This window comes from Elgaria multicarinata, chromosome 8 (assembly GCF_023053635.1).
Source record: "Elgaria multicarinata webbii isolate HBS135686 ecotype San Diego chromosome 8, rElgMul1.1.pri, whole genome shotgun sequence".
Taxonomy (NCBI): Eukaryota; Metazoa; Chordata; class Lepidosauria; order Squamata; family Anguidae; genus Elgaria; species Elgaria multicarinata.
The window spans coordinates 31935851-31962342 of NC_086178.1; the positions used below are offsets into that span (position 1 = coordinate 31935851).

Genomic DNA, 26492 nt, shown 5'->3' on the forward strand with positions numbered 1-26492 from the left:
CTAAGGAAGATAACAACAATAAAATTCAAAACAGTAACAATTAATTGAATATTTATTCAAAATCCAATTACATTTTTAAAGTTTATTCAATTAAACATAATTGATGAACTTGATCCAGTGATATCATCTTTTCAAAGTCTGATAGTCACTTAGCAAGAATATTAGATATCACATTTAGTAACTAGGGTAGAGTACCTCACTATTCTGTAAATTCTTAATGTGATGGATGGGCTTGATGAAGTGATACTAGTTTCCCAATGTCTAGTTTAAAGTCACTTAAACATGAGTCTTAAATCACCAAGTTTAGTAATCTGGAATCAATTTCTTTGCTTGGAGAGAAGTAGGCAAACCACACTAAAACTACATTCCACCAAATATGATGTTGGAAATGCAACCAGGAGCTTCTGAACCACTCTCCATAGTGCAGGATAGCGATCAGAAATTTCCTTCTGTAACCAAAACTCCTGGTACGATTTCTTAAACTTTGGCTTCAGCTCAATGTCATTTTGTAGCTCAATTGGCCCCTTTAAATGGGAAGCACTTGCCGATGGAGGGAGGGAAAAGAGAGCTAGCGCCTCTGTTTTGCAGCCGGCGTGGCAGGGCACACCAAGCAGGGTATGTCTCTTCATTAGCATTTTGGTTCTTTTTAAACATTTCAATTCACCGTTCAAAGGACTCTTCTTAAATGGTATTAATACATGTGTGGATTCTTCCCCTATATGGCTTGGGACCAAACTACCTTCTCCCATAAAAATGTCCCTGGGTTTTAAGACCTTCTGGAGAGGTGCTTCTTGAAAAAGACCACCTCAAATGCCCCCTTGCCGCCCCTTTGCCTCTTAACGCCCCCTGCCGCCCCCTTGCCTCTTAATGCCCCCCTATGCAATCCCACCCCCCCAAGGGGGCAGTACCGCCCACTTTAGGAACCACTGATTTAGTGTGTCATGTGAATTGTTCCTAACCATGCTGGCTATGTAACTATGGTTTAAACATGCTCACTAACCACTTGCTGCAAAAGGGTTAGCAGCCTAACCATGGCTTATTGTGTTGTCTGAACAGGCCTAGTGTTTTAGAAGCTTATGCAGTAGATGTGTCAAATCCAATTAATGCTGTTATAATTAATAAATAAGCCTTTAAAAAAAACCCTTTTTATTCCTCTAAAATCAGTCAGATCTTATGTTGACAGATCATGTTCCAGGTTAAAAACAAAGCAAAACCTGTCCCCTTCTCTCTTGTGTGTGCCTATGGCATAAACCACTAGAAAGGTTGGACAAATTAGAACTCCAGTTCTAAATCTGCGGAGCAAAGGGCAAGAATGTGATTACTTGTTTGCGGCACATGACAACTGCTTTTTCCATTACTGTGCCTGCTGCTTCATGTTGCGTTGACCCAGTTGGAAAGTTCATATCAGAGATAATGGGCAGATCAAACTAGAGAAGAAAAATGGGCTTAGCTGAAAGCAGTTCTGCTCTAATCCCCATCCATTCAGCAGTTTTGATTCTTTCTTCCCTAAATGATTAGAACGGAAGAAAAGGGACATCTCAGTTGGAATTTTTTTTTTTAAAAAAAATGTTTTTTAAATAGACCATGCAGTGTGCTTGTTAAGTATGCAGTGTGGGTTGTTAACCAGCCTGTACAACCCAACAACAAACCATGGGCTCTCAAGGTGGCTTGTTCAAGAAAAATAACCCGCATGGTTAATAAACAATCGTGAGGAAAATGTGCTGCATTCAGACAACACAATAATCCATGGTTCAACAACAACCCACACTCCACTGAGCATGGGTTAGCATGTTGTGTGAACCCAGCCTTAGAAGGTACACATTTACCTTCCAAGCCTCCCTTGCAGTGGCTCCAGATGCCCAAGGTTGTTCATCTCTGCTTTATATGGTCAAAATTGAGATTGCAAGGTCCAAGGGACAGGGTTCTATGTTTTTGGTTGCAAATGCTATGCTCTAACAGCATTATCCTTTGCATGTTTACTCGGAAGTTGACTTGAATTGTAAAATAAATAAACAAAGGGGCGGGGAGATGTAGCCGCTAAACACACAATCAAAGTAATGTCTGTTCTGCTGCGGGGTCAGCTGCTTTCCCACAAAAGGGTTGGGCTTAACAATGCTTCTCTTGACTCAAGTCAAACCTTGGCTCCCTTCCCCGTGCCACCAATGGACTGGAATCCAGGTGGGCTGTGTCACCAAGAAAGGACATAGCAAGTTGCTAAAGGTGGAAACTCATGAAAAGGAAAAAAGGATGCAAACAAGACAGATACGCCACCCATATGTTGTAGCCATGGTGATGTGGCAGCATGTGCTTCACTCCTCTCCCTTTCATCCTGGACAATAGCAGCATTGTTTTCTGTGCTATACAGTGGTAGGTGGAGTGCAGAATGTCCCACAAACACATAGTGTCTGTCCTGTGAATCACCTAAAATAGCAAACTGCCTAGAATTCTTTGCTGCTGAAGAGAGAGCAAGGACTGTAGTTCAGTGGTAAAGCACCTGCTCTGCATGCAGAAGGTCTCATGTTCAATCCCCAGCATGTGCAGGTAGGATTAGGAAAGATCCTTGTCTGAAAACCTAGACAGCTGCTGCCACAGAGTGTCGGCAATGCTCTGATTCAGTATAAGATGGCTCCCTATAGTAAGAACATAAGAAAAGCCCTGATGGATCAGATCAAGGGTCCATCTAGACCAGCACTCTCTTCACACAGTGGCCAACCACCTGTTAACCGATGACCCACAAGCAGGATATGGGTGCAACAGCAACCTAACATCTATGTTTCCCAGCAACTGGTGCCTATAGGCTTATTTCTTCTGATACTAGAGGTACAATATAGCTCATATTCTTATGAGGTACTGCTTTACAATAATTCTGAGTCAACAGCCATTCAATAGCCTGGTTCAGACAACACGCTAAAGCATGCTGCTTAACCACAAAATGGTTAAGGAAATGCATGCATTTTGTGGTTAAGCAGCATGTCTGAACCAGGCCTTTGTTAACTAAGCTTGCCATGTAGTGTGCCTGTTTCTGAGGAATTAAGTCTCTACACCTGTCCATGGTTTTATCCATCAGGCTGCACAGCTCATGAACCAGGGTGTTGCTAGAAGGCAGCTGAGGCAGGAAGCAGTTGGGACAGCAATATCACACACGAGCTTGCTCCAATCTCTCAACAAGAGGGTCCTGGGCTCCTCTTGCTTTTGACTTCTAGCAGCTGAAAACATATGTCATCATTATACCCCAAGTGGCTATTAGCATAACACTCTGCTTGTGTAAAATTCTGTACACAGACTAGAGCCTCTGCATATGCACTGGGAACTTCCTCTTGGAGGATGGGAGAGAAATTTGTTCAGTTCGCATTTTAATGCAAACGTGCCTAATTTCTCGCTTTTGAACTGCTATGCAAAAACAGAGCTCGGCTTATCCTTCAGAATTCGCACTTTCCCAAATTTTGCAATAGAGTTCTCCAGAGAAAAAACATACATACAAAAAAAATGTGTATATTAGACAAAATAATTTCTAATATATATTATATTAGGAAAACATAAATAAAAGTAGGGAAATTAATACCAAAATGCATGTATTATGAGAAATATGGACTCAAAAGTTTGAGTCAAAGCCATATTTAAGACTGGAGAGATTCTCAACATTCAAGATGACCCAAATTTAAGGATGAAAAATGAGGAATTGTGAGAAACCAAAATGGCAAATTTGCCCAAGCCTTAGGAGCAATATAAAAGTATATATTTATACACATTAGACAGGAGTTCCCCAACAACTGCAGGTCAGTGGGTACATTAGGAATTTCGAGAGTATCACGGGGTCTCTCACAAAATAGCTGTTCTGGGGGATTTGCCCATTAATATCAATTCCCAAATGGCAAACCATTGAGACTAAAAGAAAAATAACTTGCCCAACAAGCTAATTACAAGGCAGAGATGACATATGAACTCCAAAACACAAAGCCACTATTTTGAACCCAAATAAAGATGCATTGGAGGGAAGCTTAAAACTTTTAAATTTTAAATATCATTTATCATGGGCATTTAAAGAGCAAATATACATCACACCTCTGAAATCCATTTTGTGAACTTGCATGAAAGTGGCCTTGCATGATATTGTGCTGACCTGACTTTACTTGATATCCTGGGAAAATAATATGTGATTGCTTAAACCAATCACACATATTATGGTTTGGACTACAACCCCCATAGCCTCTGCTAGCATGATCAATGGTCAAGATTATGAGAGTTGTAGTTCAAAAGATCTGGATGGTACCAGGTTGCAAATCTGGTTTACACAATCAGATTATACAACTTGTGTTGTCAAACAAACAAAACCTAGGGCATGTCTATACTTTAAGGGTGTAGAGGGAGGGAGGGGGAGGATCACGGACTTACCTGCTTATGCGATCCTCCCCCAGCATCTTGATAGCTGTGCAATGTCCCAGAAGGAAAGAGGGACGTCGTGGCTGCCATTTTTTTTGGCAACAGAAGGAGTGCAATTGCGCTTCTCCACAAAAGCGAGCTTAAAAACAACACGAACCCAGTCCCCACCCCCAATGAGCACAGACTGCCCCTGCACAGGTCCATGTCCATTTCAAGAATGCTGCTACTCATGGGGAGGAAGGGATGACCCAGAAGCAGTGGCCACACAGCCTACTCTCCTCAGGATGGTCCATGGAAAAATCGGGTTTTCCATGGTTCCCGATATCCCAGAGAAAGTCCCTGGTCTTCCTGGATTGCCCCCAGGATCCCCTGGACTCACAGGGACAATCCAGGGATGATCCTGGGATATAGGAATGGTGTAGACGTGCCCCTAGTTTTATTAGATCCCAATAATGCCCAGGTTAACAACCTGGTCAAATGAGAAAGAAAAAAATACTATACATTTAGATACATGTAGTACTTCTATATCCCCAAGAGAACTTGTAAATCCCTAAGAGTGTAAGTAACCTGATTATAACCTTTTATATTGGTGTAATTTTGAAGGGGTTGAAAAGCTGTGCAGTATGGTGTACTAGAGGGAGAGAGAGTCCATACAGGAAGACAAAGAGACACAAGCACTGACAGCTTTAGGACAAAATAACAACAACAACAACAACAACAACAATCTTATTTATTTCTTACCCGCCTCTCCCTCTGAATCAAGGTGAAACGATTTATGACTTGGGTGTACTTTGGGATAGGCAGGTGGAAAGAAGGTAATGTTTTGGATGGATTTTTCAATGTGAGCTAACAGTGTAAGGTTGCAGCATAAAAGGCAAATGCAGTTTTTGGAAGCAGTATTTTAAAATTTGTGTAACGGATGACCAGATATCTTTTAAATCTCAGACATAAAATGAAGAGGAGGATGAAGAAGACTACATGCTCTGGACTACTGCAACTACTGAGGGACTTTGAATTCTATGATTCTGTAAATCTAAGTCTACAGCAACTGGAGGGTGCCAGGTTGTAGCAAAAACTAGGTCCCTTAACCATTTCTCTGGTGTGAAGTAATGCTTTGGGTATAAGATTCATAGACGTACATTTTAGAAAACGTTTTCCTTTCATACAAACATAATGCAGCAGATTTAGCTTATAAGAAGCAGGTACACAGAGAAAGGAAAATATTTTCTAAAATGTACAGCCATGTAACACCAAAACCATTCACCTTCCTTCACACCAAAACCATTCATCTTCCTTCATACCAGAGATTTTTTTAAAGAGACCTATATCTGTGTTCAAATTCAAAATACACACACACACAAATCTATAAAAGAAAGTTTAAAATGTAGTTCAGCACCTTTTAAAGAAACGCACACTACCCTAAGAAGTTTAAACTTTATAGAAAGAAATATTGAGAGAGGCTAGAAATTATTTTAATCAGGACCATGCATGGCAGATAGGCCAGGGTTAACCTCCTCCTCCTCCATATGGTCTTGATGAAAATTATTCAATATTTCTTTCCATAAAGTTTAAACTTTTAGAGGAAAGGAAAGGAAAGTTTGCCATGTATTCTTTACTTTGAATTAAGAAGGATGCACCAGCACTTCAAACACACACACCTTCCTCTTCACAGTCACAGACACACAACAAAGTCAATCCCTCTATCAAACCCCTACGCGAGCCAGCCAGGTTTTCTTTTTCCTTGAAGGCCAGGGAAGGGCCTCCCTCCAAGCAAAGCAGATCATTTCTCTCTCCCTCCCTGGCCTCTACAGCATTGTGGGGAAGGAGAAGGCCCAGACAGAGCCTTGGCTCAACTGCAGAAGGAAATGGCTGCTAGATGAGCCAGGCGGCCATCTTATTTCCAACATTCCAATCTATCTGAGACAGGAGGGAGAGGGGAGAGCGACATTACTGCACATGCTCTGCTCTATCAGGCCTCCATTGACTTTAACGGGGCAAAGAAATATTCATTAAAAATCAACGGAAGCGAATTTTGAAAAGCCATTCCACCAACTAGAAGGACAAGGGAACAAGATCCCACCACAGGATTGAAGGGTAAGGGTCTCAATTCAGAGCTTTTAGTGTGCAAAAAAATGGTTGCCACCCGGAAGTAATCTATGTCATTTTGAGTCAGAGGCTTTTCCCACTTTGGTCCTTTGAACTGCCATCCCGCTCTCAATATTTCACCAATCTTCTTGAAATGCACAGGGTATGTAAAACAAGCATTTCTTTCCGGCAGATCTCATTTTCAAAAAGACTGGTGAAACATTTTCCATTTTAGGATGCTAGAATGACCCACCCCCCAATTAAGGCCTTAACATGGTGGAATGCTGTATGTACTCTTCATCATTAACACAGTGAACACTACTGTGTTCACTGTAATAACAATAACAATAATAACGTACTTACTTATTTCTTACCCACCTCTCCCTCTGAATCGAGGTGGGAAACAACACTGAATTCAAAAATACTATAAAATACATAAAACTGTTCAAAAACTGATAAAACTAATACATTAAAATAATAGCCAAACATCTTAAAATTCAACTGGGCAGGTCTTCTGGAAGAGATCACTCTATAGCTTTTTAAAATTCAGATTGTTTAGTTGGTGAATCTCTCCTGGCAGGCCATTCCAGAGTCTGGAAGCGGCAGAAGAAAACATCCTCTGGATAATGGTTGTCAGCTTAGTTTTGACTGACTGAAGTAAATTCTTCTCAAAGGACCTGAGTGAGAGGAGCAGATTGTATGGGAGAAGGTGATCCCGCAGGTATCCTCAACCCAAACCATATAGGGCTTTAAAGGTAATAACCAACACTTTATACATCGCCCGGAAACTAATTGGCAGTCAGTGACGTGATTTTAATGTTGGTGTAATATGGTCACCCCTAGGTATACTGGTGACCAACCTGGCTATCATATTTTGAACTAGTTGAAGTTTCCGTACTAGGTACAAAGGTAGCCCTATGTACAGGGCACTGCAGAAGTCAAGCCTTGAAGTTACCAGCACATGCACGACCATCTTTAGGTCTTCCAACTCTAGGAAGGGGTGCAGCTGGCATATCAGTCAAGGCTGATAGTAGGCACTCCTGGCTGACACATCTATCTGGGCTATCATTTGGAATGATGGATCCAGGAGCATCCCTAAGCTGTGAACGCAGTCTTTCAGGGGGAGTGTAACTCCATCCAGAACTGGTTGATACACCTCCAAACCCAGGAGGTGTGACAGTAAGCACCTCTATCTTGTCTGGATTCAGCTTCAGTTTGTTTTTCCTCATCCAGCCCATTACCGCCTCCAAGCATTTATTCAGTGAGACAAACTACCTTTGGCTGACGCTGTTGTTGAAGGCATAAATATATTTGGGTGTCATCTGCATACTGATAGCACCCCGCCCCATGCCACCGGATGATCTCTCCCAGTGGTTTCATGTAGATGTTAAACAGCATTGAAGATAGGATGGTGCCTTGTGGTATGCCATACAACAGTTCCTTCTTTGAGGAGCAGCTATCCCCAAGCATCACCATTTGGAACCTCCTTGAGAGACAGGACTAGAACCACTGAAGCACATTGCCCCCAATTCCTAACCACCACCACCCAGGCATTCCAGAAGGATACCATGGTCAATGGTATCGAAAGCCGTTAAGAGGTCCAGAAGTATAGCACAGGATACCAGGGTTACACAACATATACCAGTGTAGCAACTGCGTAAGATTCATACTCTTGGCCCAAAAGGAACTAGGATGGCCAGGGCTGTGATCCAAAGACATAGGTAACTGATGCCTGCTATAAGTGAATCAAAGCATGAGCTTAGATAGCTATGAACACATCTGATTTATCTGTGCAGGTACAGATACTTCTCATAAGGACTAACATGTCATAGCTTTGTGTTAACCTGTTTGAATATTTATAAAACTCCATCCAAACGTTTTCCAAGAATCCATCAGAGCTCCCACATCAAGTCTGAGTCCAGTTCATGTATTTGATGGTGCGGCATGCATCTTATGTGGCGGTGGATCAAATATGTCCTCCTTCCCTGTGAACTGGGTGCTCCATACAAATGGGCTCAAAGTTAGGCAGTGGGGTTATCTGCACTATGCAGCATCAATCCTAGTGAATTATGAACCACGTGTAGGCCTCTATGGGGCCTCAGCTAGACTTACAGATCTAGCGTGATGGGGGGGTGAGGATTTCACGGTTATTTTATTGTGATATCTCCCCCTTTGTTTACACGTGGTGCATGGTGGCCTCGGACGAACAGGACGTCGCGCCTGCCCACTCAACGGTAAGGTTTTTTTTTAAAAAAAAAAAATTCCCCACTCTCCCCACCCCAACCCCGATGGGGAGAACTGCGCCCCACGTGCAGTTCCCAGCTCCTCGCGAGTAACTGTGAGAAGCTGGGACAAACCGCAACGCCCGCCTACATGTTCCGCGGACTCAGGATCATCCCGAGACCACAGAAAAAGCGGGCTGTAAGGGTAGGGCCATATCCCGGGGAAAGGGAGGGAATCATGTGGACGCACAGGGCCTCAGATTAGACTTTTCAGTGGAGATGGTTTACTCCCCTGTTCCAACTGGGAAATCGTTGTTGTTGTTTTAAATGACAAACAACTTCAATCACCTCAACCAAATTTGAAAACAGAAAAAAAGATAATTACGAAAGAGAAGTTTTATTAGGGCAATTTAACTTTATTTTTTTTCCATACAGCTAGGTCAACTATAGCAGTAATAATAAAATAAGCATTAAAAACAAATTGCAGCCCAGGACAGAGTACATAATTTGGAGCAACTACCAAGCAAATTTAAGTCTGTGATTACATAATAGTAAAAACCAAGCATATCTGTCCTTTCAGCAGATGAAAGTTGCAGGGTTGCGAGGAAGTGCAATGAGGTTAATTCATCAGTGTGAATTATCAGATAGAATAAATCCAATCATCTTTCCCCCCCCTTTTTACTTTGGCTTCATATTTTACATGGTTTCTCAAGTGCTTTAGGTTAAAAATGGTAAATTTGATAGGATTTTTTTTTCACCTGCTAAAAGAACAGGATCACTACAGCAATAAAATAATTACATAACAACTACAGCTATGATGTTTTGTTTTGGTTTGCCTGTTGACGCTTTTTTTGTGTGCGTGTGAAAGTCAATATTGTTTTCTGTTTTCGTGTGTGTGTGTGTGTGTGTGTATTAGTGTGTGAATAATAAAACTACTGAAATTTGTCAGAAACTTGTTTGAATATAATATATATCTTTTTAATATATATATATATATAATATTTTCTCTCTCTTTCTCTCTTTTATACTTTTAAACATGCAGTAGTTGTTTTGAGTAATGTACAACATATTTGATCTATGATATCCCTTTAATGGTTTGAAATACCTGTTTGTTTGAAATTTTATTTTTAAAAAAATATTTATTTTTATAGTAACGATTTTCAGGCAGATTTGGACCAGTGCAGCTTTTGTTAGTCATGAGAACTGGTAAGGATGGCCTTATCTTTCCAGCTGAAAGAATCCTGGCAAACTAGAAGCTGTTCACATAAAGCAAAGCAACTTTTTCCAAGGGTTATTGGAGTGCTAACTCTGTGCCACTTTTTTTGCAAGCAATTTTGTTCAGCCTGTCATTTTTATTAGCCTTAACAAAACTCCTTGTATTTATAGACATTTTTATTCAAAATAAGATCTTACTATTATACAGGTTTCTCTCTCTCTCTCTCTCTCTCTCTCTTTTTTTTGGACTATATACAGAAGTGCAAAAGGTCAACCTTTTCTTTATACTTTCCCACATGCTAAACTGCAGCATAATCAACCCTCAAGAGTTTGCACACGCACTCACACATATTATAATTCTTGTTATACGTAAACTTTTGAGTATTTGGATTATCAACAAAAAGTCCCTTGATCTATTGATTATGCAGCTTATTTATAACAAGGCCTGATATTCAGGGATTTCAAAAAATATTTAAACAATATTTTAACATTTGAAATGGATACAGTAGAAAATAAATTTTTATTCTAATATCTAGGAACTAGATTTTTCTTTTATAATTAATTACAAACAAAATAAATCATCAAAATATTACTCAGTTGTCTGCCAGGATCGTTGCAATAGCAACAACTTAACTTCTTACTTAGCAATGATTATATAAGATATCCATATAAAAGATCTTTGTTCTTTTAATGAAAACTAGACAAGAACTAACAATGACTGATATTCTTACATTGTAATATTAAATCAGTAAAATATAAATCATTTAGTTAACAATAATACGAATATTCATGACACTACATGTAAATTCAAAACTGCATATGCTATGAAGAAAAAAACTTTTTAACTTTTTTTCATATTTTGAAAAGTTCATCAGTAAAATCTAATAAAACAAAATTCTATAAACTTAAATGGCATTCATCTGGTAATAGAAAATGAAAATGATCTAATAAATGTAAGAAATAAAAACTACTATTTTAATGAGGAAGAAAAATAAGTCATATTCTCTAAAGTAAGAAAACTACAATAACATGTGAAGTCACCTATACTTTCTTAACACGATTGAAATTACATTGGTATGGGTTTTAACCCGTAATGTAATAATCTAAGGCTTTAATAGATGTACAGTACAATCAGTAAAATCAACACATCATTCTTTTTTTTATTTACTAGAAAGCATCTCTCAAGAATAAAAACTTGCAAGTAAACTTGGAAGTATGGAGAGTTCTAGAAATGAACTCTCGCCTCTCCCATTCCACACTACACGACCAGTGACCTGCCCACCCCCCTCAGCAACCTTTAGCTTTGCGGAACAGAGCAAAATATATCCTCTACTAGCTGCAACATCCAAACCACAAAAAGGATTTCCTTTGGATGAATCCATTCTTAAAAACTTGAATGCACATCTATTTTATGTTTTTTATTTTTGTAAAGGCTTTCTAAGGCTATAAGCAGTTAAATCTGAACAGAAGAAATCACATATAAAACTCACCCCAATATTTAACCCACCCAATGATGCCTATTTCTAATTAATATCTCCATTTATGTCATTATTTTGGTTTTATCATGCATCTGATATCAGTGCTTCTTCCATGATTAGAGTCACTATTTTAGACCTGTGTGACTTTGAAATGATGCATTTGAGAAGAAAGAACCCATCTCCTCCGATGCATTTAGAGTCTCTTGGACTTTTGACAGGGGTTAAAAAATCAAAGCAAAATTAAATTCCCCCCAAATTTTGCTAACAGTGTCTCAGAAATGGCTTTTCCCTTTTTTTCTTTTTTAAAAAAGTATATTGTGTGTTATACAGTATAGTTTGCATAACTAGTACAACTACAATGGATTATAATAATTTATATAGGTTTATATGTCCAGTATGTGTAGGAATAAACTGCATGTCTAGGGGTGTTTTTGCTTCTTTCTTTTTTTAAAAAATAATAATGTTCTTGTGCTGTCTACTGTTAAACTAAGGTGGCCATTTCTGAGACAGCTTTGGTTTAAAACTGAAGGGTGCCCTTTGACTGATTATTGACTAGCAAAACAAGCTAAAAGTGTGGCTCTCAAAGTAACACTGAAGAAATAATACTCTACTTTGATTACAGTCTATGGCACTTCATGAGAATCTTTAACAACATGGTACTTAAAGCCATTGATGTGCTTTAAAAATACACACAGTTGTGGTTTTTTTTTTTTTAAGCTTGGCACATTCATCTCTGTCAGATACCTCTTTTACCACTTCTTACAATCTATTACATTTAAAAATATTACTCTTAAAACAAAAAAGGAAAAAAAATTATACTGTGCATGCACGGTCTCTTCTATAATGGCAATTTTAAATACAAGGTGCACCTTTTTGTTATTTGTAAACCTTGAAAGAAATAAACTTACTTTAAAAAATTATATCTTGGTCTACAGACGTACCAATACATAATAGATCTATGGCTACATCACAGTCTGTCTTTTCAAGGTGACGTACATGATTACATAGGAAAAGAGTCAACCAATGCATACTTCAGCAGGGTATGCACTGTATATCTCTGTGCTAGAAAAGATAGACAATGTTGTAGTCTTTAGACAATATGATCACCCCAGCACAAATATCTATTCAATGTACAAAGTATATAGGCAACAAGTGTGCAGTGGATTTCCAAGTTGTCATTTCATCTTGTTAACATGCAATATGTGGATGTCTTTACTGCTGAGGAAATTCGGGTGCTGTTACTTGACAGTATATACATTATGGCTAATGACCTGTCCTGTTTCTTCACTCAATCGCACTGTCCTCTTTTCTTTTGTATGATCTATAAAAAAGGAATGAAAAAAACCCCTTAACTCTTTATTTATTTATGTATCAAAAAGAAATTTCCTTACTTTTAAGTATTATGATATTATTTCTTGATTTCATTTCTATACCGCCCAATAGCTGAAGCTCTCTGGGTGGTTTTTATTTATTTATTTATTTATTTTATTTATTTATTACATTTCTATACCGCCCAATAGCCGAAGCTCTCTGGGCGGTTCACAAAAATTAAAACCATAATAAAACAACAAACAGGCTAAAATCACAAATACAAAATACAGTATAAAAAGCATAATCTGGATAAAACCAAGCAGCAAAATTGATATAAGATTAAAATACAGAGTTAAAACAGTAAAATTTAAATTTAAGTTAAAATTAAGTGTTAAAATACTGAGAGAATAAAAAGGTCTTCAGCTGGCGACGAAAGGAGTATAGTGTAGGCGCCAGGCGGACCTCTCTGGGGAGCTCATTCCACAACCGGGGTGCCACAGCGGAGAAAGCCCTCCTCCTAGTAGCCACCTGCCTCACTTCCTTTGGCAGGGGCTCATGGAGAGCTTACTTTATAACAATGCATAAAGTAATAAAATACAATATAAAAATACGCATAAAATTTTGCATATACAAAATTTAGAAGGATTTAGACAGCTAAAAACATTTTCAATAAAATACTAGACTTGTTTAGATAACTGGCATAAATGCCCCATCGTATGCCACTAAATGCCTTGGTGTAGAGGGCAGTCTTAGCCTGGCACCGAAAAGATGACAGATGACACTGTTGGTGCCAGGTGTAGCATGTATAAAAACCCCATGCTATGCAACAAGTACAATGTAACACCCCATGTCATTAAATAACAACATAAGAAGTGCCCTGCTGGATCAGACCAAGGGTCCATCTAGTCCAGCACTCTGTTCACACAGTGGCCAACCAGCCATCGGCCAGGGATGAACAAGCAGGACATGGTGCAACAGCGCCCTCCCACCCATGTTCCCCAGCAACTGGTGCACACAGGCTTGATTGCAAATTTTATTTTGAATAGAGCCCTGTTTGGGCATTCAAAAATGGCTAACAGAAACACACAAGGAGAAGGAGCGGTCCAGCTCCAGTCCTGTGGGCCATTGCATCTATCTCTTGGTAGTTGTGGAGGATAACTGTCTGAAGAAGAGAACCTCCTGTATCTGGGGGCTCTCCACGACAGCCAGGATGTGGATTTTTCAGGATTGTGCAGGAAAAACGCTCCAAGACTTAATCGAAGCTCCAACCTCAGAAGGGTTCTTCTGATATTGGAGCTCCTCCCTCAAGGTTCCTCCCTCCTTGGTGGCTTCCTCTCTGATCCTGCAATGGGAGGGGGGAGGAATCTCAGAAAGGGGAGAAAACAGGTAAGTTGTGGTGCCAGAGGCCAGGGAGAGAGAGAGGCTGTGGATCCAATGCAGTCCTTTCAGACCCAGAGCATGACAAACATTCAGACCAGCTGAAGAGCAAGTCTAAATATTTCCCTCCCAAACATATTTTTTCCTTCCTCTCAGACTGATTTTTTTCTCCGTTTTTCTCAGACTGGTTTTTCTCCCTACATAATGGTGGTTGCATAATTTTTTGTACTTTGCTATCAGCACTGAAGTACCAACCATAGTGTAAGCAGCAGCCCTTTGATGCATGCAAGCCATATGGAGCCAGATGATGTAAAAGACAACGTAAAGGATAGAGACCAGATCCTCTAACCCTGGTCCAGCTAAGGAGGTCCATGCCCATGAACAGAATTATATTCATGAAGAGTTTCTATACCAGCTACGACAAACACCAATATTATTATGGAGTTCAACAGCACCCTCTGGAGCATCTGATAAGTTAGCACCATTCGGGATGCCTCAATAGGCTAATCTCACCTTTTTGTTTTCTCATACACATCCCAAAATTTACGCTTGATGTAAAAGGAAGTACTTCTTCACACAATGGAAGTGACCATTCCATTGGTGGAAGGACAACATTTGCATACAATCCAGAGACTGTTCATGAAACTGAGATAATGTAATCTGAATGCATTTGATATAAGAAGATGGAAAATTTCTGAAGAACTTAAATTTCAAAAGCAGTCATTTCCCTCAGAAGAAGGGAAGAGGAACTATTACTGGAAACTTAACAACAGTCTTGTTAGATGAAGACGTGACATTGGGCAAAACCCATACTGAACAACTCAATGACAAATTTAAATTTAGTGCAGAATATATATATATTTCCAAGCTGACAGGTGCAGTCAAGTGAAAACTTTCTTGTGGAACAGAATGTTAACTTATAAAGACCTTTCATACAATAATGGGAACTGTTCAACCTTAATTTATGCAGTTGGTTGAGTTTATAGTCTTTGTCTGATCTCCTCACACAGCCTGTGTCACAAAAACACAGGTAATTTAACATCATTTGATGATTTCTGCTGGGGAGAGACTATTAAGTTGACGACTATCTATTCTCAGACTTACATAAAAGAAATTACTGCACCAGGCTACATAAGCCTACAGCCTCTGATACTGGAGGCAACATATACTCATCAGGACTATTAGATTGATAGATAGCTTTTTCCTCCAAGAATTTGTCTAACCACCTTTTGAAGCCATCCAAATTGGTGGCCATCACCACGTCTTCTGGTACTGAATTCCATAGTTTAACTATGACTTTACTGTCTTCATTGTTGCAGGGGAAAACCTGGACTCCCACCCTCATTTCAAGGTGACATCCCAGCACTATAGGATGACTCTCCACTGTTGCTAGGCCAACTTTAAAGTACATTTTCCTGAAAACTGCAACAGCTGCCATAATGACTCTTGCTCCTCTACCTATGTAATTAGGAGCCTGATATTGAGATCTGAGAGTTAGGGAAAAATCCCCACTAGCCCCTGTTCCTAAAGCTTTTAAAACTTGATTTTGCTCTGACTTTTATACTGCCTGTTTGGTGCATTCTCTTCCCCTCCTTATTGTTTTATTATGATTTTATTAGAATGTAAGCCTATGCGGCAGGGTCTTGCTATTTATTGTTTTACTCTGTACAGCACCATGTACATTGATGGTGCTATATAAATAAATAAATAAATAAATAAATAATAATAATAATAATACAGCAACTGCAACACGTGCACCACATAAAAAAGATTCACTAGAATCTTTCTATGCAGCTGCATTCTCTATATCTAGGTGGCAGATTAGTAGGTCATAGTAGATGATCTGAATTATCATTTAGGGAATTTGGGATTTGTATTTGTTTTTCGAACTATACTTCCAAAATGTACCTTGAACCAGTTATGCCAACAGTAGATTGTATAATAAAACTGTTCAGAAGAGCTCTGCTGGATCAGACCAAAGCCCTCTGTTCTCCAGCATCCAGTTTCTCACAGTAGCTAACCAAAAACCCATGAGCAGGACATGAGAAAAATACTTCTTCACTGCTGTTGTTCCCCAGCAACTAGTATTCAGAGACAAACTGTCTCTGATACTGGAAGGAATGTATAGCCATCTTCTTGACTAGTAGCTACTGATACCCTTAAGGCACAAAATCTTATCCATGTTCACACAAGGAAAAGTCCTACAACTCCTAGCATCGCTCCAGCCAGCTGGCTGGAGCATGTTGGGAATTATAGTATTATATATTATAGTATTTTTTCTGTCCAAACAAGCATAGGACTGTGCCCCTTAACCTCTATGAATTTGTTTATTTCCCCCCTTAATCCAGTGTGGTGTAGTAGCTAAAGTGTTGGACTGGGAGTTGGGAGATCTGGGTACTAGTCCCCACTCAGCCATGGAAACCCACTGGGTGACTTTGGGCCAGTCACACACTCTCAGCCCAACCCACCTCACAGGGTTGTTGTTGTGAGGATAAAATGGAGAGGTGGAAGAGGATTATGTGCCGCCTTGGGTTCTTTGGAGGAAAAAAGGTGGGATATAAATGCAATAATAAATAAATAAACTGTCTAACTTGATTCAGGCAGCAAGGGGAGGGGGAGAAAACAATCCCTACGTTTTTTATAAAAAATATCTGCACATAGAAAACTAGGGCTGAAATCCTATGCAGATTTAACTGGTTTACCATTAAACACAGTTGGATTTACTTTTGAGTACAGATGCAAAGGACTGAGCAGCATGCAGCAGGGAACAGAGTTTTAGCCTAATGTTCCATCTGGCATGCTGTTGTTTAAGTGCAGAGGTGGACAGAAGGTAGATCTCCAGATAACTTGAAGTCCGACTTCCAGAATTCCTGACCATTGCCCATGCTGGCAAGAGCTTCTGATAGTTGAAGTCTAAAACCTCTGGAGATCTACCTTCCGCCCACCCCTGGTTTCGCATTTCACACTACATCTGAACCGGGCCATTAATTGGGCTCATGTTACAAAGCAGACAGAATGAAGATCCAGAAAAGTAGTATCAAATTGTGACAAAACACACTCAAGGAACTTACTGTTTAATGATTAAATGTCTACATCTGTGTAACATACTTGTGGCTAGTCAGATGTTCGGCAGATATTATTGGTATCTGTTAAAATATAAAGAAATGTAAATTGTAAGTAATATGTTCCATAAGTATACAACATTTTATTAAGAATCAAAAAGATACCTCAGATGAAAGATGGTGGGGTTCTATATTGACACTATATGTTAACTGAAATATAAGTTGCGATTTAAAAGAAAGCTTATAGTTAAGTATTATTTCAACCATTACTGATTGTTTAGAAAGAAGGATAAATTAACATTTAAAAGTTCATGCAGTGCAGTAATTTCAAAACGTCCTTTTTGTTGGCCTACACAACACAGTTATGCAGTTTGTGGGTATTTCAGCTATCTGGCTTCAGAAAAAAATATGAGTAAACCTTTGGCCTGAGCATTTTGCATTCTTAACATTAAGTTGAGCCAGGTTTTTTTTTTTAAAAAAATTAACAATTCTCTGGTTAAGCTAAGCCGATATTCAAGCGAAAAGCATGTCAGAATGCATCATTAGAACCTTGAACTACAACACTCAGAATATTTACTCCAGATCTGGGTTGGAAAAACCTCAGGTATGAGCCAATCCATGCATCTAAACATTCTTCTATATTTGCACAGGAATGTAATCTAAAACAAAATGTTATGGCACTCATGAATTTGAAATATTTTTTTTCAGCCCTTCTCTGGTGTAATCTTAAAGAGGCTACAGGGATTATTCTGAATACATACCTCCCTGCCCATACCTCCCTTGGGGGTGGGGGGAGTTTCCAGCTTTTGTAATACATTCCTTCCAAATTCCAGAGGAGAGGTCATTTTCCATCTATTGCTCAAGTAGCATTAGTAAAGCAAGAGCAGAGCCTTCTCTAATGTGGCACCTGCCCTTCCAAAGCAGATCTGCCTGGTCACCTCCAAAACTGTAGTCTTCTAGGAAGTGAAGTGCTTCTCATTGTTCAAAAACGGCTGCCAGCAATTGAGTGGCAGAGGAGTTTTGCATTCACTATATACTAACAGCTGATATTGTTGACTTATGCTATTATTATTTATTGCTACAGCTGATTTTATAGATTCTGTTGCATTTGCTGGATATTACAGTTTTATGAATTGTATGTTTGTGTTTAATTATTGTTAATATTGACTTAGGTGTCTTTGAGCAGAGAGTGTGATTTATTCAAGAATATGTATAAATAAATGCAGAATTCTTCAATCCGTCTTTTAAATATTGTCATATCCACTGATGACAGGGATATGCCGTTCATTAATGGCCTGGGCCTTCACAAGCTTTCACTATAGACAAGTTCACATTTCTAAAGTGTTGCCCTTAAAAGTTAAATTTTAAAATGGCTTAGCTGGAATAAAGAAGTTGGGCCCTACATTGTGACTGTCTGCTCTCATAATCCAGGATTCATATACTTCATGACGGCTTGTATTAAATAAAAGCATATATCAGAAGGCCCAAAAGATTGTAACCCACCCAACCCTGCAAGTTTTAGGGATGGACGAATCCGTCAAGTTTTTCCAGGCTCAAGGTTTCTTTGCCTTGAACTATGAGAATTTCTCCAGTCAAGTTCATTTTGTCCCGAACTTTGAGAATTTTTTTTAAAAAAATTACATGGAAATTCATAAGCATTTTTGTGCAGATTTCTCCTAATATATATCTTGTTGTATGCATTTTTGCTTAATATACACATTACGCAAGCAATTTCCTTAAAATAAAGCATTTCTGAACTTTATTTCCACTTATATACACATTTTTTCATTGCAGAACTCCCACGCAAATAAGAAAAGTACGAATTTCAAAGGACAGCCAAGTTTTGATTTGCACAGTGGTTTGAGCGTGTGAAATTAAGTATGTTCGCATTAAATGCAAACTGCATGAATTTCTCCTCCATCCTTCGTTGATATACATCTCTTAATTGAGCCACCCTCAATGCAAAACTGATCGTTCCTCCCCCTCCCCTAATCCTTATACTTGTTACTGAGGTGTCCTCTATACATTCTACAGCATTTTTTATTTTTATTTTTGGACAGAAATGTGCCACAAGTGTAACAAAGCTTCTCATACCATTGGTTTTCTACTGCAGCAGGAGAAGATGTTGCACCCAGCTGTGTAGAAGCTTCAAGAGTAGTGCTGTCGAATCAGACCAAGGACCTTCAGCACCAGTCAGTGAAGACGAAGGGGGGCAGATCTTAAGAATGTCTGCATGCATGCACATTGCACTACATCATGTCAGCATTGCTTACATACTATATACATATATTGCTTATATATGCATATACTGAGGGTTGGCTGCGGGACTTGACTGGAGAGCATTATGAAGTTCCAGCATGAAATGGTCAGATTGTACAACAAAAACAGAATTCCCAGAATCTGGCTAAGCAAATACATGGGGGTCTTAAAAATACAGAAAAGTTACAAAACCATCTGTGAAAGGGAAAGAGGATTTGCCAGTATTTATTTCACAAATTAATGACCCTCCACGACATCTTAACTTTTAAGATGGCTAGAGTGTTCGTTCATTAACTGGTTCATGCTAAATCTGGCAGGAAATTCCTGATATACAGCCCATTATTTCTTTTATCATGCATCAATCATCAAGTGGATAAGGTAGGGGGAATCATACTTTTCACATGCGGCAGTATTTTTTATTTTATTATTTGCCCCTAGCATCCAGAGAGGCTTCACACTTGACATGTGATTTCGTACGATTCCTATTTCAATGGCGCTATTGTGTGGAACTATGCTGTGACATTCAAGCCTATTTGGGTCTCAGGGATCACCACAGAGAAGGAGAAATGGTAACTGCCAGTTCTAAGGCAGAGAGAGCTTTGGCTATGGGGCGGTATATAAATAAGGCACACGTGTGGAAAAGCCCTGCATGGAGCGCTATATGTTAAGGGCGTTGAACCTATTTCAACCCATGAGTCAAATTCTATTTTTGGAGAAGCCTCATCTACCTTCTCCCACCCCAACTGCTGATCATTTTGTGATTTCCTGGCTTTTGCACATTTTAAATCCATTTTATAAGTTTGAAATGCCTCTCCTAAAGTTTAGTTTCTAGCTAAAATAGCCTGGTATGCTTTATGTTTTGTCCCTGTCCCCTTTGAATTTGCCCCATGTTGCCTTGAGCCGTACCCACTATTGGGGAGCAGCTTCCAAGAGTTTCTATAAAATTGAATTTGTTCCTTAGGCTCAAAGAAGTTCAACACCCCGGTATACATGGTATAGTAGTGGAGATGGAGCCTTGTTAGGTATTCCCTATATTCCACACAATTTTATTTATTTATTTATTTATTACATTTCTATACCGCCCAATAGCCTGAGCTCTCTGGGCGGTTCACAAAAATTAAAAACATTCAAAGTATAAAACAACAGTATAAAACCATAATATAAAATACAATATAAAAGCTCAACCAGATAAAATTCCATATCAATACAAGGTGGATGCACACTTTCCTGGACATAGAATTTAATAGAAGTTACTTCTGAGTAGAGATGTATAGGATTGCGCTGTTAGTGTTTGTTTTTTACTATATTGTGGCTGTTGTAATTACATTTTCAGACAAAGCAGGATTTGTGATAGCTTCCAAGACTACATGTAATTTTGTTTGCAATTGATACGCTGTCAAATAAAGATTTTCCCTGATTTGCAAATTAAGACAAAATGTTTAAAAGCCATGTTGCTGTATGGGCTTAATCATTCACATTTTTATTTGATTTTAAACATTCTAGCGATTGTATCGCTGATCCTCTCATCTTTCTCTGAACAGTTCTTAATCAATGCTGACATGGGGAAGAAAAGATTTGCAGTCTTGGATTCCTTGTATGATCCTTCTCTAGGACTGTCGTTAAAATGATGTGAGTGACAGTGGGGGACAAAGCAATACGGGTTTTTGTAAGTTGACTGATTGAGGAAGAGTCTATTTAAAATATTTTAGTACTGTAAATGGAGGGGCAGCGCCTTTCTGAACATGGGACAAAAGGCTAATTAAGCTGTGCTGCAGATCTTAAGAGAATGTGTAGGCCAACAAGAGGTACAAACGAACAACAAAAAGGAAAAACCAGAACAAAAACCAAAACAACTCCCCATGCTCCTTCAAAGCACTGATTCTGAGTTATGTTAAGAAACAAAGCTGTAAATTAGCAAACCTGGTTGGCTGTGGCTGTTGCAGCGAAGGGAACGCTTGTGGCTGATGAAGTTGCTGCAGACACAGTGGCGGGTGTAGCGCCGTGCACCATGGGAACTTTCGGAAGGAAAATCATATGAGCAAACATACAGAAGAGTGTAGCAGTATGGGAAACCATGGCAACAGGTGGTAGAATCATCGAGTATGGAAGTTATATCAGCAGATAAGCCGTGGGACGAGACATCGCCACCCGCAAAGTGACATGCAATCACAGCACAAAGCGGGACAACATTCCAGAGAGCAAGGAGGGGAGGAGATGAAAAGACGAGAGGAGGGGAGAAAAGGGAAGGGGGGAAAATGCTCGTTACCATCAAATCACAGGAATCAATACAAACAAGCTTAATTCTTTCAATTTATATTCAAGAAATAAATTTTAAACAGCCCCTATCATTAACATCTTATGATAGCCTCCCCACTACCCCTCCCATTTTTGCTACTAATATCATTATAGCTGCCCTGAAAACCACCTTTGGGATGGAGTATGTTAATATCTTTAAATAAATAAATAAATAAATAAATAAATAAATAAATAAATCCTGGTATGAAATTCTAGTTCTGTATTAGGGATGTTGGAGAAATCTTCAATGGATTCAAATTAATATGTATTTCTATGAGTCTGACTTGCAGATTCCACAGCAGACTGGCCTTTTCCAACATGTGCCCATTCCACAGACCTTTTTTTAAAAATATATATATAAAAACTTTCGTGGGGGATTTGCACAAGTGCACACTTGCGCAGACACACATTTGCAAACAGGAACAAAATTTCCGTACAAAAATCTGTTTCTGTCAATGTGCGGACGATGGCGCAAAAGACACCTGACAATCCGCAAAACACAGATGGAATGGATTTAATGAAATCCGTACCTCCCTATTCTGCCTTACTTGCATGAACTATATATCTGAACGATTTGTCTTTGTTGTTTTAAATGCAAACAGTTTTCTAAAACACTGGAACTCAGAGCCCAGTCAAAATCCACCACAGCTTATGGGAGGGGAGGATGTGTCATAGAGCAACTTAATGTGCTAGAAAGTAAATGGCTTCTAGGTTGTCTGTGTCAATTAAATAAAGCAAATGCATTTAATTGACAAGTGTTAGTGCAGGGGAAGGGGAAATGGATTGGCACAATAGCTAAACATTAAAACCCAGCAGTGGATTTTGAGAGTCCGTGAGCTGCTAAACAGGTTTAAGATAATCAAGAAACAAAGCTGGCACCTACCAACACTTGTAGCGGGTGTCATGCACAATATTGAGCCTGCCCATCATGCATTGCAACAGGAAGGTGGATTTGCAAAGGGAAAAGAATTAAAACAACCCATCACACGTGTAATTAGGAAAATCTCATTTGAACAAAGAAGAAAAACTTGGTTATTATGGGAACAGTGGCATGTAACCATCAGCACAGTCAAATCAAACAGCAAGGTGGTGGTCAATTAGAACTAGTCTGATATGAGCAGGGCAGAGTAAAAGCAGATTGAACTGTGTGCTGGTATTTTGATTAAAATGAGCTAGGCAGTAAGGAAAATGTAGATTCCAGCAGTGTGAGAAGAGGCTTCAGTTGTCTGTTTTTTAATTACACAAATTTAGTCAATGCATTCATTATTTCTTCTATTATATCAGTTTGATTTCAAACCAATTTTCCTTATTCACTGTACCGAGATGTAGTGCCTGCTTTTAAACATTACTACAGGATTAATGTCATGGTTTGCAACTTTGCACTGGTACAATATATTAACCAGTGCAAAGTTACAAACCCTAAATATTAATTGGCCTAAGCAGCGTATCTTAGGATCAGGCTAGGTAAGCTCTAGGGATACTTAACTGTGAATTGGTTTAAAATTATATAATTATGTAATGTTTCACTGATATACTGTTATGCTGAAATGAATCATGATGTTTAAAGAAGATTTTGAATTTTAAATAATAAAACTGTTAAAAGAACGAGTTACTATTGTCAGGCATTTTGTTTTAATTCTTATTGCTACTTACTATCAATGGAACACTGGTTTTACTGGCTGGGTGTGTATACCTATGCTTGTCCTTCTTTGGCATTATTAAGGTTATGGATTCTGGTATGTAGGCAAACTTATTTGCTTTAATAATATGCAAAGTTTAGTGAACAAATTCAACATACAAAACTTTTTAGGGTGCAATTCCATGGATGTTTAGACAGAAAAAACTGCTGGGAGTTGTAGGACTTTTTTCTGTCTAAACATACATAGGATTGCCCCCTTAATGGTTCTAAGTTAGGCTTTTTTAATGGCTCTATCTGCAGTCATTGTGACACATTGACCACAAATTGCAGCCTAACAGGTGCTCAATTAATCCCTAGTTTTATGATCTAATTTAGGCAACAACTGACATTATAATGACTTATATCTTCCTATATGCTCAGATAACATCTCATTTTTATTTCTTCCTATATGTTCAGATAACATCTCATCTCACCCTTTGGATATAGTTGGAAACATATGAAGTTCTGAAAGCTGCTACTTGTTTTCTTTCTACATGATCCCTTTTGATCACCCCGACATTACAGGAGAAATAGGAGAAATGTTGGTATGAACTAGGTTATATATAGAAGATAACTGCCAACAGAATTTTGTCCAAGAACTGTCATTACTTCTCACTGGTTGCTGCTGACTCTATAATCCAGTTTGCACATATATTTTTCTACATGAGTCAGGAGGCATGGCATTAAGGGTGGGCAATTTGTGGCTTGCAAGCTATATGAAACCCCCAAGGCCTTTCCTGTGACCCCTCCAGTGTCTGGGGTTCTGAAAACATGCACTGTTCCCTACCTCCTGCAGTACAAGAAGCAACTGTCCATGCAGCCACCACTATTTTAAAATATATTTCACTCACTTTCTCCCCCATTGTTCCTCTCACAGCAGAAATGCCACTACTTTACCACAGAAAACAAAGTGGCCAGTGGTATCTCTCTCTCAACCTGAGAAATGCTTTGGTTGGCTCTCACAGGGCTCTATGATGCAGAAGGATGCTCTGTCTCCCTCCTGTCCATAGAGCTCACTATATCAAGCTCCACAGGGCACCATCAACCTCTGTGAGAGCAGACCAGAGTGTCTTTCACAGGTTCCTGGCAACAGAGAGGTAAGACTGGCAGTTTTTCTGTGATAATACTGTTAAGACGTGGTGAAATTAAAGCCTTCTGTCCACGTCAACGATCCACAGCAACATGAGCAAGGTGGGAGGAGGTGTTGATCTCACCTTCATCCTAGTGATACTACTAAATGGTCCCATGCAGAAGACACCTTAAACCATGGCTTTAACCATGGTGGTCAAGCCAGAAAGCTGGGCCGTGTTCAGAAAGCACCTTAAACCATGGCTTTAACCATGGTGAATAAGGCATTTTGCCTTAGTCACCATGGTTAAAGCCGTGGTTTAAGATATCTTCTGAACACGGCCCAGCATTCCGGCTTAACCACCCTGGTTAAAGCTGTGGTTTAAGGTGTCTTCTGAACGGGGCCAATATTAAAACCTCTCCTGCACCCTAGCAATGCTTAGGGGTGGGGTGGGGATTCTGTGTGTGTTTGCTTGTGTGCACGCTGTGTGTGTGTAGATATGCACATATGTTTGTATACTTTGTGTGTGCGTGATTGCTTTGTGTGCATGTGCACAAATATGTATATGTCTGTGTTTTGCATGCACACCTGTATGCAGCTGCTAGCTGCAGGCCAATACTGCCTATGGCTCTTAAGGCTGTAGAAGTTGTTCACCCCTGCATTACATTAAGAACCAAAAGAAAAAAGCAAAAGAAAAAAGCAGCTGGCTGCATGTGAGAATTGGTCCTGGGATTATACCAAAGAGAAAAAGATCTCTAGCCTTTGCTTAGCAGGATATTGTAACTCAACTCATTTCAATACTGTTGCATATGTACACATACACACAACCTTGGATCCAAACTTCCTGTGAGCAGAGGTTTTGCTGACAGAAAGAGTGCTCTTGGCACCTGCTAACAGAAGGAGGAAAACCGATGTTTGCCAATTCCCCCTTTAATCCTGTAAAACTGCTCTGGAGGGTTGGCATATAGGTAATCCATCATTGTCTCCCCATTTCTGTTAGCAAAGGCCCTTGCATTTAGAAAAAGGCCCTTACATTTACAAAAGGATTTGCTCTAGGAATGGAAGGGTCTCTGTGGATTGAACCTATTGTAGGTGAGCCTAATTACATGCAACTGGAATAACTGCATTTTTTCTCTCTGCTTACCCCTGCTTTAATTTCCCTCTTTTTCCCTATTGCCTCCCTTGTGACTATTTTTAATAGTAACTCCCTTGAAAATGAGACTTGGCCTTTCATTTTTGTGTGTATAAAAGCACCATAAACATAGATGATGATGCTATCGCTATTATTATTATTATTATTATTATTATTATTATTGCATTTTATACCGCCCAATAGCCGAAGCTCCCTGGGTGGTTCACAAAAATTATTATTATTATTCCATAGCTATTTCAGCTAGATATTATTAGTTCCATGATCACTGTATTTAATTTAGCTGTGCATGCTGAAACATAAGCATTTTTTTATTTATAATAATTTTCTGAGATTTAACTGCACATATTTCCTGTGTTAATTTCCAGTTATTACTCTCCTTAAAAAATTTAAACCAACACACACTTTTGCCCAGGGTTTGCAGCAAATGAATATAAGGCAGCAATGGAAACCTAGGGTACAATAACTTGCAGGTATGGGCGGGGGGGGGGGGGAGACAGTCGTGTAGGACCCCTTTGTTGATCAATCATTTAAAAAATAAACCCCACTATCACAATTTTCACCCTGATTTCAAAAGGTTTAATCCACTAATGAAGGTAAAACTAGTGGATTTTCCAACTCAAGCCTTGCATTTCGGCTCAAGGCAAAGTTTGATTTAGATTAGGCAGTAAAAGGGAAAAAAACACTGAAATAGTAGGACCTCTCAGTATTTCTCTAGCAGAATTTAGCACATGAGGAATTATGTTTGCACTAGGATATGAAGCAATTCATTTCATTCAACAATATATGGAATAGAACATGTGTGCTACTTCATATATTTATCTCAGTAAGGGTGCAATCCTATGCATATTTAGACAGAAAAGAAGTACTACAACTCCCATCATTCCCTAGATAGCTGGTAGTTGTAGGCA

The 26492-nt window shown here is 39.1% G+C and overlaps 1 protein-coding gene across 17 annotated transcripts in view; it reads right to left on the reverse strand.

The window, feature by feature from the left end:
* Window positions 1-9082: 9082 nt before the first annotated feature.
* MBNL1 (muscleblind like splicing regulator 1) overlaps window positions 9083-26492 on the reverse strand; it is a 318050-nt gene continuing 300640 nt past the window's right edge. For 13 of the 17 annotated variants that reach the window (XM_063132097.1, XM_063132107.1, XM_063132096.1 and 10 more), the window contains 4 exons: window positions 22568-22603; window positions 21310-21404; window positions 17140-17214; window positions 9083-12701 (listed from right to left, as the gene is read on the reverse strand). In XM_063132097.1, the coding sequence (XP_062988167.1) occupies window positions 17158-17214; window positions 21310-21404; window positions 22568-22603 (188 nt within the window). In that variant the 3' untranslated portion in view covers window positions 9083-12701; window positions 17140-17157. The remainder of the gene's footprint in view (window positions 12702-17139; window positions 17215-21309; window positions 21405-22567; window positions 22604-26492) is intronic. The other 4 variants (XM_063132104.1, XM_063132102.1, XM_063132100.1 and 1 more) reach the window with 1 other exon arrangement.